At 47.2% G+C, this 19,305-nt stretch overlaps 1 protein-coding gene across 1 annotated transcript in view; it reads right to left on the bottom strand.

Annotated features, from left to right (window-relative positions):
- Window positions 1-568: 568 nt before the first annotated feature.
- Window positions 569-19,305, bottom strand: part of LOC144672994 (acid-sensing ion channel 1C-like) — a 51,929-nt gene continuing 33,192 nt past the window's right edge. Inside the window, exons 5-10 of the mRNA XM_078534996.1 lie at window positions 18,881-18,937; window positions 15,912-16,065; window positions 14,885-14,976; window positions 6,744-6,823; window positions 6,111-6,182; window positions 569-750 (exon numbers count right to left, since the gene is read on the bottom strand). Of these exons, the coding sequence (XP_078391122.1) occupies window positions 646-750; window positions 6,111-6,182; window positions 6,744-6,823; window positions 14,885-14,976; window positions 15,912-16,065; window positions 18,881-18,937 (560 nt within the window). The 3' untranslated portion in view covers window positions 569-645. The remainder of the gene's footprint in view (window positions 751-6,110; window positions 6,183-6,743; window positions 6,824-14,884; window positions 14,977-15,911; window positions 16,066-18,880; window positions 18,938-19,305) is intronic.

Here is a 19,305-nt window from a genome sequence, read left to right as displayed (position 1 = left end):
TATAACAGGCTGTCTCCATTGTGGAGTCGCTTTTTCCCTGCCCATATCCGGCATCTGGAGAAACTCCACAGTGGCCTCACACTCAGCTACCAGCCACGGGACTGGATGATGGGACCCAGCCTTGGCCAAGTGTCTAAACTATGATGGAAGATAGAAGAACTCAGACAGAGGGAGCCCGAGTGAGACCAGAATCTCTACTCAAGTCCCTCCGAATTTGGTATTAAGGGTTGGTAGCAAAATAAAGCACTTATCAAAGCTTTATCAAATCATTAAAAAAATGTTCAGATGCCTGGTTGTGTTGATAATGTGTCTTGTATTGTGTCTGCTGCTCTTCCCCTTAATGCATGACTGTTCTGTACATTAATTACAGGAATATTTAACAAGGGAAAGGCAGACTTTGAAGAAAGTTCTTTGACAGTCAGTGTCTGATAGGAGCTGAATTTCTGATAGACTTTGGTGAATAGTCCATGGATCCATTGGGGATGCTGCTTCGTCCCATATTCTTGGTTCTTGCTGGTCTCGCCTTGAGACAATCCCAGTTTCCCTTGTGGTTTTTTTCTGGGTTTCATTGTGTTTATACTCCCTCTCTCTCGTGGTTCTGCTGCGCCATGGGACCCGCTGCCTCCCCTGGAACTCCCGTTGATGTCAGCAGGCAAACTCTTCGAAGTTGCCCAGGGTGGAGTGCCGAGGCAGCATGTTGGGGGTGAAGGCCATGCTGTCCGAGTGGCTCCTCAGTGTGTCGCAGGTACTCTGAAAGAGGCCGAGTGTGGGCATTAGTGGTGGGGAAGGGGTAAAGAAGGACAACCCTACTTTGTATTGGCCAGTGTCAACGCATCACCCCAGAACTACATTATCTTGTGGATATAAATACAATATACATATATAATACAAGGTGTGTGTACATTCCCTTGTATATGTGTATGTATGCTTATATGTGTGTGTGTATTTGCATTTGTATGTGTGGGTGTAGAAGCAGTGTATGTACGTGTGTGTATTTGCATCTGTTTGTGTGGGTGTAAAAGCAGTGTATGTACGTGTGTGTGTGTATTTGCATCTGTTTGTGTGTGTGGGCATGTAGATGCCTGTGTATTTTGTATGTCCTTGTATATTTACGTGTGCATTTGTGGGTGACTGTGTATTTGCATATGTATATATGATGGGGAGTTTAGAGACACAGGAACAGGAGAAGGCCATTTAACCGCTTGAGCCTGTTTCACTGCCATCCAATGAGATTACTCTGATCTAACTCCATTTACCTGCCTTTGTCTCGAAACCCTTAATACATTCTGGTTAACAAAAATCTATCAATCTCAGATTTAAAGTTAATAATTAACCCAGTATTACCTGCCGTTGTCTGCACCAGAGTGTTGCTTCGGGCTGCATTTAAGTGCTTCATTTGGAGTTTGGTGAGTTGGAGTTTTAAGGGTTAATTTAACTTAAGGGTTAATTTCTATCTACAGTCTAGCCTTTCTTTAATTAAGCAATTAACTAAGAGTTGCACTTGGGGTTGGGAGAAGGTGAGTTTTAGTCCAGTTTTAAAACAGGGCTTATTCAGGTTCTACTTGCAGCTAGTTAATTAGTTAACCTACTTAAACAGGTTTTCAGAAGCTAGATTCAGACAGCGTAAAAACAAACAACCTACAATACTGCTTTGGGCTGCATTTGAGTGCTTCAGTTGGAGTTTGGTAAGTGAAGGAGTTCACTGAAGAGGGAAGGATCCTTTCATTTTCTACCTTCAGTGAACTCCTACTCTCACTATTGCACTGATTTCATTCTTAACCAATAACACCACCCCGCCTCCTTTTCCTTTTTGCCTGACCTTCTTAAATATCGAACACCCTTGGATATTCAGTTCCTGGTCTTGGGCATCTCTATATCTCTATAATTGCAATCATATTGTACCCGTTTTGCATCTATTTGCGCTGTTAGTTCATCTACCTTATTACAAATGCTCCTTGCATTCAGATACAATAGTGAGAGTAGAAGGAGTTCACTGAAGAGGGAAGGAGGTGATCCCTTCATTTTCTACCTTTCCTCAGAAAGAGGAGCAGCGGCCTTGGGAAGTAGGGCTTGGTGAGTATTTCTGCTGCCCTTAGTATTCTGTAAACTAGAGGAAGTAAAAGTAAGGGGAGTAATTTAAGGGTAAGTCATGATAGGGCAGCTTGGTCATGTGGAATGCTCCTCCTGTGTGATGTGGGAAGTCAGGGACACTTCCAGTGTCCATAGTGACCATGTTTGCAGGAAGTGTCTCCAGCTGCAGCTACCTGAAATCCGTGTTTTGGATCTGGAGCAGTGGCTGGAGTCACTGTGGAGCATCCGCAGGGCTGAGATCTTCGTGGATAGCACGTCCAGTGAGATGGTCACACCACAGGTAATGATGTGCATAGGGAGAAAGGGAATGGGTGACCACCAGACAGAGTAAAAGCACTAGGCAGGTAGTGCAGGAGTGCCCTGGGTCCATCTCCCCCTCTAACAGATTTTCCGTTTTGGATACTGCTGGGGGAGATGGTTTCTTAGGGGAATGCAGCAGGAGCCAAATCTGTGGCACCACGAGTGGCTCAGCTGCATGGGCGGGGGGGGCGGGGGGTGAGGGTGGAGAAAAAAGGGTGGGAGAGCAATAGTGATATGGAATTCTATCGTAACTGGATAGATGTTTCTGCGGCCGTGAATGTGCTGGATGGTATGTTACCTCCCTGGTGTGAGGGTCAAGGATGTCACTGAGTGGCTGCAGGACATTCTGAAGGGGGAGGGTGGACACCAGAGCTCGTGGTACATATTGGTTTCAACGACGTAGGTTAAAAACAGGGAGGAGGCCCTGCCAGCAGAATATAGGGAGTGAGGCGATAAATTAAAAAGCAGGACCTCAAAGGTAGTAATCTCAGGATCACTCCCGGTGCCACGTGCTAGTGAGATCAGGAATAGGAGAATAGACCTGATGAATGTGTGGCTGGAGAGATGATGTAGGAGGATGGGATTTAGATTCCTGAGGTGTTGGGACCGATTCTGGGGAAGGTGGGACCTGTACAAGCTGGAGGGGTTGCACCCCAGCAGGACCGAGACCAATATCCTTGCAGGGGCATTTGCTAGTACTGTGGGGAAGGGTTTAAACTAGACTGGCAGGGGGATGGGAACATGGCAGGGGAGACACAAGAGAGGGAAACAAAGATAGAAATGAAAGACAGAGCAAAAGTGGAAGGCAGAGGAAACAGGGGCTAGCAGCAAATAGGGTCATAGTACCAAAAAAAAGTGTAAAAATGTTAAAAAGACAAGTCTAAAGGCACTGTAACTGAATGCAAGGAGCATTTGCAATAAGGTAGATGAATTAACAACGCACATAGCTGTAAACAGGTATGATATGATCACAATTATGGAGACATGGCTGCAGGGTGACCAAGGCTGGGAACTGAATATCCAAGGGTGTTCGATATTTAGGATGGACAGGCAAAAAGGAAAAGGAGGTGGTGTGGTGTTGGTTGAGAATGAAGTTAGTGCGATAGTGAGAAAGGATATTGGCTCAGAAAATCTAGATCTAAACAAAGGAAGCTACGAAAGTATGAGGCATGAGCTGGCTAAGATAGATTGGGGAACATCATTAAAAGGCATGATGGTGGATAGGCAATAGTTAATATTTAAGGAACGAATGTATGCATTGCAACAGTTACACATCCCTTTCTGACACAAAAGCACAACAGGAAAAGTGGCCCAATCGTGGCTAACAAAATAAAGAGTCATATAAAGTTGCTAGAAAAAGTAGCAAGCCTGAGGATTGGGAGCAGTTTAGAATTCAGCAAAGGAGGACCAAGAGATTGATTAAGAGGGGGAAAAATAGAGTATGAGAGTAAACTTGCAAGGAACGTAAAAGCGGACTGTAAAAGCTTCTATAAGTATGTTAGAAGAAAAAGATTAGTGAAGACAAATGACGGTCCCTTACAGTCTGAAACAGGAGAATTTATAATAGAGAACAAGGAAATGGCAGAGCAATTAAGCAACTACTTTTGTTCTGTCTTAACAGAGGAAGACACAAATAACTTCCCAGAAACACTAGGGAACCAAAGGCCTAGTGAGTAGGAGGAATTGAAGGAAATTAGTATTACTAAAACAATAGTGCTGGAGAAATTATTGGGACTGAAAGCTGATAAATCCCCAGGGTCTGATAATCTACATCCCAGGGTACTAAAGGAGGTATCCATGGAAATAGTGGATGTGTTTGTTGTCACCTTCCAAAATTCTGTAGATTCTGGAACAGTCCCAGCAGATTGGAGGGTGGCAAATGTAATGTTGCTATTTAAAAAAGGAGGGACAGAAAAACAGGCAATTACAGACTGGTCAGCCTAACATCAGTAGTCGGGAAAATGCTAGAGTCTATTACAAAAGGATGTGATAACAGAACACTTAGAAAATATCGACGGGATTAGACAAAGTCAACATGGATTTATGAAGGGAAATCGCGTTTGACAAACCAACTGGAGTTTTTTGAGATGTAACTAGCAGAATAGATAAGGGAGAACCAGTGGATGTGGTGTATTTGGATTTTCAGAAAGCTTTTGATAAAGTCCCACTTAAGAGGTTAGTGTGTAAAATTAAAGCACATGGGATTGGGGATAATATATTGGCATGGATTGAGAATTGGTTAGCAGACAGGAAGCAGAGAGTAGGAATAAATGGGCCTTTTATAGGAGTGGCAGGTGGTGACTAGTGGGGTACCGCAGGGATCAGTGCTTGTTCTGCAGCTATTCACAATATATATCAATGATTTGGATGAGGGAGCCAAATGTAATATTTCCAAGTTTGCTGACAACACAAAGCTAGGGGGGAATATATGAGTGGTGAGGAAGATGTTAAAAGGCTTCAAGGTGATTTAGACAGGTTGAGTGAGTGGGCAAATACATGGCAGATGCAGTATAATGTGGGTAAGTGTGAGGTTATCCACTTTGGTAGGAAAAACAGAATAGCAGAGTATTATTTAAATGGTGATAGATTGGGAAATATTGATGTACAAAGGGACCAGGGTGTCCTTGTACACCAAGCACTGAAAACAAGCATGCAGGTGCAGCAAGCAGTTAAGGCAAATGGTATGTTAGCCTTCATTGCGAGAGGGCTTGAGTACAGGAGCAAGGATGTCTTACTGCAGCTGTACAGGGCCTTGGTGAGACCACACCTGGAGCACTGTGTGCAGTTTTTGTCTCCTTACCTCAGAAAGGATATACTTGCCATAGAGGGAGTGCAGTGAAGATTCACCAGACTGATTCCTGGGATGGCAGGATTGTCGTATGAGGAGAGATTGGGCTGACGAGGCCTGTATTCATTGGCGTTTAGAAGAATAAGCAGGGGTCTCATTGAAACATACAAAATTCTGACAGGGATGGACAGACTGGATGAGGTTTCCTCTGGCTGGGGGTTTAGAACAAAGGGTCACAATCTCAGGATATGGGGTAGGCCATTTAGGATTGAGATGAGGAGAAACTTCTTCATTCACCCAGAGGGGGTGAGCCTGTGGAATTCTCTCCCACAGAGGCTGTGGAGGCCAAGTCACTGAGTATATTTAAGAAGGAAATAGATTTTTGGACTCTGAAGGCATCAAGGGGTTTGGGGAGAGCGCGGGAATATGGCGTTGAGATAGAGGATCAGCCATGATCATATTGAATGGCGGAGCAGAGCCGAAGGACCGAATAACCTACTCCTGCTCCTATTTTCTATGTCCCTATGTTTGTGGAAGAGATTTCCAAACTTCTACCATAGATATACTCAATTAATAAGGGAGCCAAGGATTATCAGGGGTCGGCGAAATGTGAAATTGAGGTTACAATCAAATCAGCCATGATCTTATTAAATGGCGGCGCAGGCTCAAAGGGGCCAAATGGCCTACTCCTCCTAATCTGTATGTTCATATCCTTTGTGTGTAGAAGTGTTTTCTAATTCCACTCCTGAAAGGTCTGGCTCTCATCTTTAGATTCTGTCCCCTAGTCCCAGACTCCACAACCAGCGGGAATAGTTTCTGTCTGTCAACCCTATCAGTTCCCCTTAACATCTTGAAAACTTTGATCAAATTAGCCCTTAACTTTCTAAATTACAGAGAATATAAGCCATTTGTTTATGCTGCTGCTTGTTACCAGGTTGTCACTGTGGCTTCTCTTCGGCCTTTTCTTGCGTTTCACAAAACTGGACATCTTGTCTTTAAAAACCTGGAGTACCAAACACAGAGAAACGTAATCAAGACCCTAGAGGCATAGAGAGAGAGAAAGAGAGGGAGACAGATAGAGAGAGGGAGGCAGACAGATAGAGAGAGAGGGACACAGACAGAGAGAGAGGGAGGGAGGCAGACAGATAGAGAGAGAGGGAGACAGAGAGAGAGGGAGACAGAGAGAGAGGGAGACAGACAGAGAGAGGGGGAGACAGACAGACAGAGAGAGAGGGAGACAGACAGATAGAGAGACAGGCAGAGAGAGAGGGAGACAGAGAGAGGGAAGGAGACAGACGGAGAGAGAGGGAGGGAGACAAGACAGAGAGAGAGAGAGAGAGGGAGACAGACAGAGAGAGAGGGAGACAGACAGAAAGAGAGGGAGATAGAGAGAGAGGGAGGGAGACAGAGAGAGAGGGAGACAGACAGAGAGAGAGCCAGATACAGAGAGAGAGAGAGTCAGAGAGAGTGTCAGCGAGAGAGAAAGATTGAGAGAGTGACAGAGAGAGATGCCCCACTGAGAGAGGTTTCGATCAGTAAAACATGAACCCAAGCCTGGTCTTACCTCATACAAGTAGTCAAAAATTTCCAAGATGGTTAAAATACTGGCTCCAATGAACAGGCCCATCTGACCTCCAATATCACCTGAAAAACAGAAACTCAGATCTGTGAATAGTTTAGTAAAGACTTGTTCAAGCAGACTGAGTATCCACCAAGCATGGGCAGGGGTGTTGGGGGGGCGGGGGTGCTTGTCAGAGGAAGGGTAAACACAGGGACTGGAGATGGAGGGAGAGAGAGAGAAAATGTTTGGAGGTGGAGAGAGAAAGACTGAGGGATTGAAGTTGGAGAGAGAGGTACTGAGGAATTGGAGGTGGAGAGAAAGGGAGGGTAATTGATGAATTGGAGACCTCCCTCAGCTCTGGATGATATATGAGGCTTGATCCCAAAGTGAAAGGACAGGCAATAATAATCCTGACCACTGCCAACAACCTGTTTCTAAATGGAGATGGAGAGCCACCATGTTCAGTGTCAATCCCAATGATTTAGGGGGAGGTGGTGGCATAGTGGCATTGTCTCTGGACTAGTATTCCAGAGACCCAGGGTAATCCTCTGGGGACCTGGGTTCGAATCCCACGGCAGATGGTGAAATTTGAATCCAACAAAAATCTAGAGTTAAAAGTTTGATGATGACCATGAAACCATTGCCAATTGTTGTAAAAACCCATCTGGTTCACTAACGCCCTTTAGGGAAGGAAATCTGCCATCCTTACCCAGTCTGGCCTACATGTGACTCCAGACCCACAGCAATGTGGTTGGCTTTTAATTGCCCCTAAACAAGGACAATTAGGGATGGGCAGTTAATGCTGGCCCAGCCAGCGACACCCACATCCCACGAACAAAAAAAAATACTCGATTGGGGCACAGGAGGTAACATCCGAAAGTAGAGGTGAAAGGTCAGTTTGTTAATCCATTCAGAATCTCAGATTCCCAAGTGAAGGCTGTTCTTTCAGTAAGTCAGTGTCTTATTGAAGGTTTCATTATGTAGGGCAAGTGTGTGTATCTGAGGTCATCCCATTAAGCATGTGCTATTGATAGAGCTGCTCATTTCATTTAAATTCATCTGTTCACTACCTCTGAGACCTCCCCACTGCTACAACCCTCCCTATCTCTGTAACCTCCTCCAGCCCCTACAACCCTCCCTATCTCTGTAACCTCCTCCAGCCATACAACCCTCCCTATCTCTGTAACCTCCTTCAGCCTTTACAATCCTCCCTATCTCTGTGACATCCTCCAGCCCCTACAATCCTCCCTATCTCTGTGACATCCTCCAGCCCCTACAACCCTCCCTATCTCTGTAACCTCCTCCAGCCCCTACAACTCTCCCTATCTCTATAACCTCCTCCAGCCATACAACCCTCCCTATCTCTGTAACCTCCTTCAGCCTTTACAATCCTCCCTATCTCTGTGACATCCTCCAGCCCCTACAATCCTCCCTATCTCTGTGACATCCTCCAGTCCCTACAACCTGCCCTATCTCTGTAACCTCCTCCAGCCCCTACAACCCGCCCTATCTCTGTGACCTCCCCATCTCTGTAACCTCCTCCAGCCTCTGCAACCCTCCCTATCTCTGTAACCTCCTCCAGCCTCTGTAACTCTCCCTATCTCTGTAACCTCCTCCACCCCATAACCCTCTCTATCTCTGTAACCTCCTCCAGCTCCTACAACCCTCCGGGATCTCTGCACTCCTCCAATTCCAGCCTCTTGAGCATCCCATGATTTCCATCTCTCCACCACTGGCGGCTGTGCCTTCAACCACCTGGGCCCCGAGCTCTGGAATTCCCTCCCTAAACCTCTCCGCCTGTCTCCCCTCTATGACACTTCTAGAAATTGACCCCTTTGACCAAGCTTTTGATCACCTGTCATAATATCTCCTTATGTGTCTTGGTGTTGAATTTTGTCTAACTATGAAAGGTGCTATATAAACACAAGTTGTGGTTGTTTATCTTGACCAAGTATTATTTAAATCAGCATTCCTTCCTCACAATCACCCAACATTGCGAAAAAGCAGTCCTTTACCACTGTGTGTCTTCCTGAAGTGAATTCTAACCTAACAACTCCAGCTTGCTATTATAATTCTGCCTAATGCTCACTAAGGTTTTATGAACATATGAATTAGGAGCAGGAGTAGGTCACTTGGCCCCTCGAGCCCTGCTGCACCATTCAATAAGGTCATGGCTGATCTGATTGTAACCTCCCGCCTAGCCCTGATAACCTTTCACCCCTTTGCTTATCAAGAATCTATCTACCTCTGCCTTAAAAATATTCAAAGACTCCACTTCCACCGTTAGGTTTACTACTATTTCTGGCAACATTATAGGCCTTTTCTTTTAATCTTATACAATCCTTAACTTCCTTTGTTAGCCACGATTGACTGACTTTTCTTTTTGGGTTTTTGTGCCTTGAAGGACTGTATAATTGCTGCAAACTATGTAATAATTTCTTAAAGACTATCCATTGCCTATGTACCGTCAAACCTTCTAATGATTTTCCCAATCCACCTCAGTCAATTTACCCCTCATACCTTCATAATTTCCTTTATTCAAATTTAACAACCTGTCTTCAGATTGAACGACCTCACTTTCAAACAGAATGTAAAATCCTATCACATTATGGTCACTCATCCCTAAAGCTTCTTTTCACAGCAAGATTATTAATTAGCCCTTTCTTGTTACATAATGCTAGATCTAAAATAGTCTGTTCCTCAACATACTGCTCTAGAAAACCATCCGGAACACACTCCAGAAACTCATCCTCCGCAGTATTAGTGTTTATTAGGTTTACCCAGTCCATATGCAGGTTGAAGTCACCCATGATTACTGTATTGCCCATGCTACACTCTTCTCTCATTTCCTGATTAATACCATGCCCCACATTACCACTACTGTTCGGTGGCCTATAAACAACTCCAACCAATGTTTGCTGCCCTTTGCTGTTTCTTTGCTCAAACAGATTCCACATTTTGTTCTTCCGACCTGAGATCCTCCCTTACTGAAGAACTGATCCCATCACTTATTATCAGCACAACTCCACCTCCTTTCCCTTCTTGTCTGTCCTTCATAAATGTCGAATATCCTTGAATATTCAGTTCCCAGCCTTGGTCACCCTGCAGCCATGTTTCTGTAATGGCAATTAGATCATGCCCATTAACCACTATTTGTGCCTTTAAATCATTGACCTTATTGCAAATGCTGCGCGCGTTCAGGTAGAGTGCCCTTAACTTTGTATTTTTGACGTTATTCTGGATTCTAGGTTTAGTTGATGCTCTCTACTGACCAAGCTGGCTGAGTCCTAAATGACATTGATGCTTGGCTGGATCTGTGGCAGGTGGTGAGGGAACCAACAAGAGGGAAAAACATACTTGACCTCATCCTCACCAACCTGTCTGCCGCAGATGCATCTGTCCATGACAGGAATGATCACCGCACAGTCATTGTGGAGACGAAGTCCCGCCTTCACATTGTGTTGTGTGGCACTACCACCGTGCTAAATGGGATAGATTTCGAACAGATCTAGCAACTCAAGGCTGGGCATCCATGAGGTGCTGTGGGCCATCAGCAGCAGCAGAATTGTACTCGAACACAATCTGTAACCTCATGGCCCGGCATATCCCCCACTCTACCATTACCATCAAACCAGGGGATCAACCCTGGTTCAATGAAGAGTGCAGGAGGGCATGCCAGGAGCAGCACCAGGCACACCTAAAAATGAGGTGTCAACCTGGTGAGGCTATAACACAGGACTACTTACATGCCAAACAGCATAAGCAGCAAGTGATAGACAGGGCTAAGGGATCCCACAACCAACGGATCAGATCTAAGCTCTGCAGCCCTGCCACATCCAGTCGTGAATGATGGTGGACAATTAAACAACTCATTCGAGGAGGAGGTTCCACAAATATCCCGATCCTCAATGATGGAGGAGCCCAGCACATCAGTGCAAAAGATAAGGCTGACGCATTTGCAACAATCTTCAGCCAGAAGTGCCGAGTGGATGATCCATCTCGGCCTCCTCCGGAGGTCCCCAGCATCACAGATGCCAGTCTTCAGCCAATTCAACTCACTCCACATGATATTAAGAAACGGCTGAAGGCACTGGATACGGCAAAGGCTATGGGCCCTGACAATATTCCTGCAATAGTACTGAAGACTTGTGTTCCAGAACATGCTGCACCCCTAGCCAAGCTGTTCCAGTACAGCTACAACACTGGCACCTACCCGGCTATGTGGAAAATTGCCCAGGTATGTCCTGTACACAAAAAACAGGACAAATCCAACCCGGCCAATTACCGCCCCATCAGTCTACTCTCGATCACCAGTAAAGCAATGGAAGGGGTTATCAACAGTGCTATCAAGTGGCACTTACTTAGCAATAACCTGCTCACTGACACTTAGTTTGGGTTCCACCAGGGCCACTCAGCTCCTGACCTCATTACAGCCTTGGTTCAAACATGGTGGACAAAAGAGCTGAACTCCAGAGGTGAGGTGAGAGTGACTGCCCTTGACATCAAGGCCGCATTTGACTGAGTGTGGCATCAAGGAGCCTGAGCAAAACTGGAGTCAATGGGAATCAGGGGGAAAACTCTCCGCTGGTTGGAGTCATACCTAGCACAAAGGAAGATGGTTGTAATTGTTGGAGGTCAGTCATCTCAGCAGAAGTCTCATGCAGGAGTTCCTCAGGATAGTGTCCTCGGCCCAACCATCTACCAGCTGCTTCATCAATGACCTTCCTCCCATCATAAGGTCAGAAGTGGGGATGTTCACTGATGATCGCACAATGTTCAGCACCATTCACGACTCCTCAGATACTGAAGCAGTCCATGTCCAAATGCAGCAAGACCTGGACAATATCCAGGCTTGGGCTGACAAGTGGCAAGTAACATTCACACCACACAAGTGTCAGGCAATGACCATCTCCAATAAGAGAGAATCCAACCATCGCCCCTTGATGATCAATGGCATTACCATCACTGAATCCCCCACTATCAACACCCTGGGGGTTACTATTGATCAGAAACTGAACTGGACTAGCCATCTAAATACTGTGGCTACAAGAGCAGGTCAGAGGCTAGGAATTGTGTGATGATTAACTCACCTCCTGACTCCCCAAAGCCTGTCCACCATCTACAAGGCACAAGTGAGGAGTGTGATGGAATACTCCCCACTTGCCTGGATGAGTGCAGTTCCCATAACGCTGAAGGGGCTGGACACAAAGCAGCCCATTTGATTGGCACACCATCCACAAACATTTACTCCCTCCAGCACCAACACACAGTAGCAGCAGTGTGTACCATCTACAAGATGCACTGTAGGAATTCACCAAGGCTCCTTAGACAGCACCTTCCAAACCCACGACCACTACCACCTAGAAGGACAAGGGCAGCAGATAGATGGGAACACCACTACCTGGAAGTTCCCCTCCACATCACTCACCACCCTGAGTTGGAAATATATCACCGTTCCTTCACTGTCGCTGGGTCAAAACTGAAACTCCCTTCCTAACAGCACTGTGGGTGTACCTACACCATATGGACTGCAGCGGTTCAAGAAGGCAGATCACCACCGCCTTCTCAAGGGCAACGAGGGATGGACAATAAATGCTGGCCCAGCCAGCGAAGCCCACATCCTGTTAATGAATTTTTAAAACAGTGACTCCAGTCGCTGCTCAAGTTCCGTAACCCAGAATTCAAGGTTCTGCAGCCGATGACACTTCCTGCAGTTGTGTTTGTCTAGGACACATGTTGTGTCCATGGCTTCCCACATACCGCAGGATGTGCATGCCAATCAGCTGATCTGACCTGCCATACAATAATTTTAGAAACTATTTATTACAATTAGAATAAGTAGAATAACTTACCACTTAGCTTTTTCCCCTCTAACAAAGTAAGAGGCAACTACTGGAGGCTGAGGAAAGGTAGGAAAAGGAGCACCTCCCTCCCTCTTCACTGAACTCCTTCACTCACCAAACTCCAACTTAAGCATGCTAATGCAGCCCAAAGTATCCTCTATCGTAAAGACTGATGCAAAATACCTGTTCAATGCATCTGCCATCTCCTTATTTTCCATTATTAATTCTCCAGACTCATTTTCTATAGATCCAATGCTCACTTCGTTAACTCTTTGATTATTTAAATATTTATAGAAACTCTTACTATCTGTCTTTATATTTTAGCTAGCTTTCTCTCATGCTCTAATTGTTCCTTCCTTATTAATCTTGTTGTTCTTTATAATCTGTCCGATCTTCTGACCTGCCACCTGCCTTTGTGCAATTATATGCATTTCCTTTAAGCTTTATACTGTCTTCTATTTAATAATGTGTACATGTCTATCCTAACATTCTCCACTCAGATATGAAACAACTATCAGTCACAATCAAGTGTCTCAGCACAGAGCTGCGGATGGCCGCTCCCTTAGGGGAGGGAATTTACCTGACACCTGACTCCAGCCCCAGGGTTGGCTCACAATGGGCATCAGCTCAACCATTCAGGTGTAGACACAATCGCTGGGAAGGATGGGTAATAAACAGGGCCTGGGCAAGACCCCCAATAAAGAATATGCCATGTGTTACCCTCTCTGACTCTGTTGTCTCTGGGTAACGCTAAGTGATGATACATGCGGGACCCTCTCTGTGAAACACTGTGAGGGCAGCGCCAGCCTTTGAAAGGACAGCAGTCTGATAAATCTCTAAATTTCCTTGGGGAAACTAGTGACGTAGAGGATGCAAACTGAAGAACTTGGTTTTATTTAGCTGGTGGTTGACAGTTTTTACGAAATAGTTGAGATGCAGGAGCGATGGACAACACTGCATGGCTGCCAATGAGGACTGAAGTGAGCAATTTTGGCAATCTGGGCTAGTACAGTAAGATCCAAATGTCTTTAGCCTTCATGTTATCTTCAAATGAGCAATTGAAAGGAATAGGGGTGCTATAGGTGTAAAAGTAGAGATTTCAGGCGGTAGTCATGAGCTAAAAGTCTATTAAATGTCCGGACATTATGTTTAGAAATGGCAGCTGACAGAATGTAAGCAAGAGTCATGGAATTCATTGCCACAGAAGGCTGTGGAGGCCAGGTCATTGAGTGTATTTAAGACCGAGATAGATAGGTTCTTGATTGGTAAGGGGATCAAAGGTTACGGGGAGAAGGCGGGAGAATGGGGTTGAGAAACTTATCAGCCGTGATTGAATGGCGGAGCAGACTCGATGGGCCAAATGGCCTAATTTCTGCTCCTATGTCTTATGATCTTATGGAGTCAGAGTGCAGAAGCTAATATTTAAAGATTTGTCAATTCTTTTCCTTTCCTCATCGCCTAATATGCTGATAAAATAGGAACAGTTTACTCTTGAAGATATTTGTGTTTTTAAAAATAAACTGGAGCACCTTGTCAGAAACAGAACACTTCAGTTAACAGATTGTCACCACCTTTTCAGAGTGCATATAGCAGAATCGCTTTGCCAAACAGCTGAATTTGAAAACCTTTTTGAAGCCATTCTCCTGGCTCTGGCAGTGAGTATATCAGTTTTGATTGGTTTAAAATTTGAAACCTGTTTTCAAAAGATTGCGTAATTGTTTTATTAATATTTCGTAGATTTGTATCATGTGGTGAATATGGTGACCTGATCACCACAACTTCAGTGAGCTCTGAAATCCTGTTCGACAACAACGTTGTTAAAGAGGGAGTTCCAGGGTTTTGACCCGGGTGTGTGGATTGGAGGGCAACTTCCAGGCGGCGTTGTTCCCATGTGTCTGCAGCCCTTGCCCTTCGAGATGGTAGTGGTCATGGGTTTGTAAGGTGCTGTCTAAGGAGCCCTTGGTGAGTTACAGCAGTGTATCTTGTAGATGGTACACACTGCTGCCACTGTGTGTCAGTGGTAGAGGGAGTGAATGTTGGAGGTACCAATCAAGTGGGCTGCTTTGTTCTGGATGGTGTTGCTGTGAGTTTGGATTAAATGTGTCGGAAGTGGTTGTGAAACATCTTGGCCTTGCTCGGGTTGGATTCATTAACACACGAGCTAATATTTCGGTTCCACTCAGCTGGGCTGCTCACAGGAATGGGTGCGATTATCAACCTCCATGTGGAGGCCCCTAGAACCAGCGATTGAATCAAGAATAAAGCCTTCATCACAGAGCTGGTTTCCATGGAAACACTCACCGAGTAATCCTGCTACCTCGTAGGCTTTCTTCTGCTCAATGGTCTCGTAGTTTAGAGCCTCAAAAAAAATGTCCAAAACCAGAATGTTGTCCCTGAGGAGCAAGAAGACAGAGTGAGCTGAGTGTGAGAGAGAGAGAGAGAGTGAGACTGTGAGAGTGAGAGAGACCAAGAGGGAGAGAGACAGAGGGAGGGAGAGAGAGTGAGAAAGAGAATGAGAGTGTAGGAAAGGGAGAGGGAATGCATGAGAGAGAGTGAGAGAAAGAAGGCAAGTGAAAGAGAAAGAGCATTCCCCGCCCTTTCCCATCCCTCTCTCTCCCACCCAACTCCCTCTCCCCCCACCCTCTCACATCCCTCTCCCTCTCCCACCCCACCCCTTGTCCCATCCCCCACCCTCTCCTGTCCTCCTCCATCTCCCATCCCTGACCCTCTCCCTCTCCCACCTCCCTCCCTCCCTCTCCCATCCCCCATCCTCTCCCATTACCCTCCCAATCCCCATTCCCCTCCCCTCCCATCCCCCACCCCCTTCCCTCTCCCCTCTCCATCCCCCTCCCTCTCCCCTCTCCCATCCCTCTCCAACCCCCTCCCTCTCCATCGCCCTCCTCTCCCCTCTCCCATCCTCTCCATCCCTCCCTCTCCCCTCCCTCTCCCATCCCCATCCCTCTCCCTTCCCCCTCCCATCCCCCACCCCCTCCCTCTCCCCTCTCCATCCCCCTCCCTCTCTCCCCTCTCCCATCCCTCTCCAACCCCCTCCCTCTCCATCCCCCTCCCTCTCCCCTCTCCAACCCCCTCCCTCTCCCCTCTCCATCCCCCTCCCTCTCCCCTCTCCATCCCTCTCCAACCCCCTCCCTCTCCCATCCCCCTCCCTCTCCCTTCCCTCTCCCATCCCCATCCCTCTCCCCTCCTCTCCAACCCCCTCCCTCTCCCTCTCCCTCTCCCCTCCCTCTCCCATCCCCCTCTCTCCTCCCCCACCCCTCTCTCTGCTGCTTCCCTCCCAGTTATTGGAATTAATGTTTTCCCAAATGCTCACATTATGTATTGCTCCGTTCTATTAAATTTTTTGGCAAGGAATTTTGCAGAGGCTTTGCTGGGAATCTTCACCATGGAAATCTCCTTCCCGAATCGGGTAACGTTACAGGGAGTTTCACACATACAGTAACTACTGTCCTGCTCCACAAGAAACTCTGAAATACAGGAACAGACAGGGAGGGAGAGAGGATGGGGGAAGTGAGAGGGATGAAGGGAGGGAGAGAGAAAGTTGTGAGAAAAAATAGGTGAGGGATAGAAACAGAAAAAGTGGGAAATGGCGAGATACAAAGAGGAATGGGGAAAGAGAGAAGGATATAGAGAGAGAGAAGGAGGGATGTAGAGAGTGACAGAGAGAGCAAGATAGAAATGCAGAAAGACAGAAGGAGGGAGATGGGGACAGAGAGAATGATAGAGGGATGGAGTTAAAAAGATGCACAGGGAGAGAGGAGGAGAGAGAAAAAATAAACAGGAGGTGAGGAATTGGGAGGTAATTAATTGGGAAAGGCAGACTTGAATGTGGAGAAGAAGGATTATGGTTATTCAACTTACAATAACTTCATCTCTCCATCCACAGCTGCGTTCAGTGGTTTGAGTTCAGTGTGCTCAGGACCAGCAAAGCCAGTCCTCATGAGGCCGAGTGTGTGGAGGACAGGGTGAGAGATGCAAAATGTTTTGGGGGTAGGATGTTTGGTTTTGGGGGGAGGGTGTTTGGTTTTGGGGGGAAGGTGTTTGGTTTTGGGGGGAGGGTGGGGTTTGGGGGTAGGGTGTTTGGTTTTGAGGGGGAGGGTGTTTGGTTTTGGGGGGAGGGTGTTTTGTTTTGGGGGAAGGTGTTTGGTTTTGGGAGGGTGGGATTTGGGGGAGGGTGGGTTTTGGGGGGGGTTGGGTTTGGGGGGATGGTGTTTGGTTTGGGGGGCGGGTGGGGTTTGGGGGGGAGGGTGCTGGGTCTGGGAGCAGGGTGTTTGGTTTGGGGAGGGTAGGGTTTGGGGGTAGGGTGTTTGGTTTTGAGGGGGAGGGTGGGGTTTGTGGAGGGTGGGGTTTGGGGGTAGGGTGTTTGGTTTTGAGGGTGGGGTTTGGGGGAGGGTGGGGTTTGGGGGTAGGGTGTTTGGTTTTGAGGGGGAGGGTGGGGTTTGGGGGGAGGGTGGGGTTTGGGGGTAGGGTGTTTGGTTTTGAGGGGTGGGTGGGGTTTGTGGGAGGGTGGGGTTTGGGGGTAGGGTGCTGGGTTTTGAGGGGGAGAGTGGGGTTTGGGGGAAGGTGGGGTTTGTGGGAGGGTGGGGTTTAGGAGCAGGGTGTTGGGTTTGGGGGAGGTTGGGGTTTGTGGGAGGGTGGGGTTTGGGGGTAGAGTGTTGGTTTTGAGGGGGAGGGTGGGGTTTATGGGAGGGGGGTTTGTGGGAGGGTGGGGTTTGGGGATAGGGTGTTGGGTTTTGAGCTGGAGGGTGGGGTTTGGGGGTAGGGTGTTGGGTTTTGAGGGGGAGGGTGGGGTTTGGGGGTAGGGTGTTGGGTTTTGAGGGGGAGGGTGGGGTTTGGGGGTAGGGTGTTGGGTTTGTCTTGTGGTGAGGGACCTTGCTGAATGATATTGGCAGTTGTTTAATCTCCTGCATATTTCACTCCAGAGGCTGTTCTTCATCAGTGAACCCAAATTATTCAACTGTGGAGAAATCACAGCTGAACTCAAACTTATCCTCACCTCTCAGCATGCTGATCCACCTCACTCTTGTCTGACGTTGGTGAGGAGGGGTCTGTTAGCTAGTTCACTGGGTCAGAGCTCCTAAATGCCAAAGTACACCCAAAGCCTGTCCACCATCTACAAGGCACAAGTCAAGAGTGTGATGGAATACTCTCCACTTGCCTGGATGAGTGCAGCTCCCACAACACTCAAGAAGCTTGACACCGTCCAGGACAAAGCAGCCCACTTGATTGGCACCACATCCACAAACATTCACTCCCTCCACCACCTTAAACATTCACTCCCTCCACCACCGACGCACAGTAGCAGCAGTGTGTGTACCATCTACAAGATGCACTGCAGGAACTCACCAAGGCTCCTTTGACAGCACCTTCCAAACCCACGCCCACTACCATCTAGAAGGACAAGGGCAGCAGACACATGGGAACACCACCACCTGCAAGTCCCCTTCAAGTCACTCACCATCCTGACTTGGAAATATATCCCCATTCCTTCACTGTCGCTGGGTCAAAATCCTGGAATTCCCTTCCTAACAGCAGTACCTACACCACATGGACTGCAGCGGTTCAAGAAGGCAGCTCACCATCACCTTCTCAAGGGCAACTGGGGATGGGCAATAAATGCTGACCCAGCCAGTGACGCCCACCTCGGAGGACGAGTTATTTTAGAATCTATGTTGCTGTCTGCATACGGTTCTGGTGTTGCTGTGGTGAACATTCTTGTTTTCACCAATCCTGGATTGTAATCCTGAGTTGACTGTCACTCTGTGAATAACAGGCATGGAGCTTAATGACCTCTGAGGTCACCAAACTCAACCCATGTCCCCAGGATTGGTCCCTGAGTCAGTCCGATCAGGATTGTCTTGGGTCCACTCTCAGCCGGCTCCTTGTGAGCAGGGAACAGGACCACAGCTGGAATCGGGATTCGTGGATTGAGGAGAGATCCCAGATTTCTCTGGATTCTCGAGGAATGAGAGACTAATGTCCAGGAGAGAAAAGTTTTCTGTGAATGGTTTATAAAAATATTGGAGGTTGGAGACTGTTGGAGACTGTTTGACTGATGGTCAAGAATCATCCAATTAGACGGGGAAGAGTCTGTTCAATTTCTGATTGGCTGTGGAACGTGGGACACTATGAGGATGGAAGTGGTGGATGACCAATGGTGGGAGGGCATTGGGGCGGGGCTGTAGGGGGTGAAAGGTCAGGATGTGAAACGTGAAGGATTCAGTACCAACCAGAATCAGCAACAGTCACTGTGAGGAGACATTGACAGCCATGAGGACTTACCCAAGGCTGGGTCAGCACAGTCCTTGTATTGTTCTGGTGTGCAGACATCAGCATTCCCTGTATGAGAGAGAGAGAGAGAGAGAGGAGGAATTTAATCAGCCTTCACAGAATCTCAGCCAAACCAAAGCACCCAGACAATTAACCCCCAGCAAAACCCTGCGGATGCTGGAAACCGGAAATGAGCACAGAAAATGCTGGACAAGCTCAGCAGGTCTGGTAGCATCTGTGGAGAGAGAAACAGAGTTAATGTTTCAGCTCTGTGACTTTTCATCGGGACACCTGGTTTGGTATTTCCAGCTGGACAGGAGGGAACACTCTCCGAACACAGGCTCAGATCCCTCAGCACCGACAGCGTTTCCTTATGTAGATCCTTTAATGTAGAGAAATCCTCGAGGTATTTTACAGCTGTGTTATTAATGAAAATT

Source organism: Cetorhinus maximus, unplaced genomic scaffold, assembly GCF_964194155.1.
Source record: "Cetorhinus maximus unplaced genomic scaffold, sCetMax3.hap1.1 HAP1_SCAFFOLD_190, whole genome shotgun sequence".
NCBI classification, from domain to species: Eukaryota; Metazoa; Chordata; class Chondrichthyes; order Lamniformes; family Cetorhinidae; genus Cetorhinus; species Cetorhinus maximus.
The sequence above is the reverse complement of the archived record's forward strand: the minus strand, read 5'-3'. Positions and strand labels throughout refer to the sequence as shown.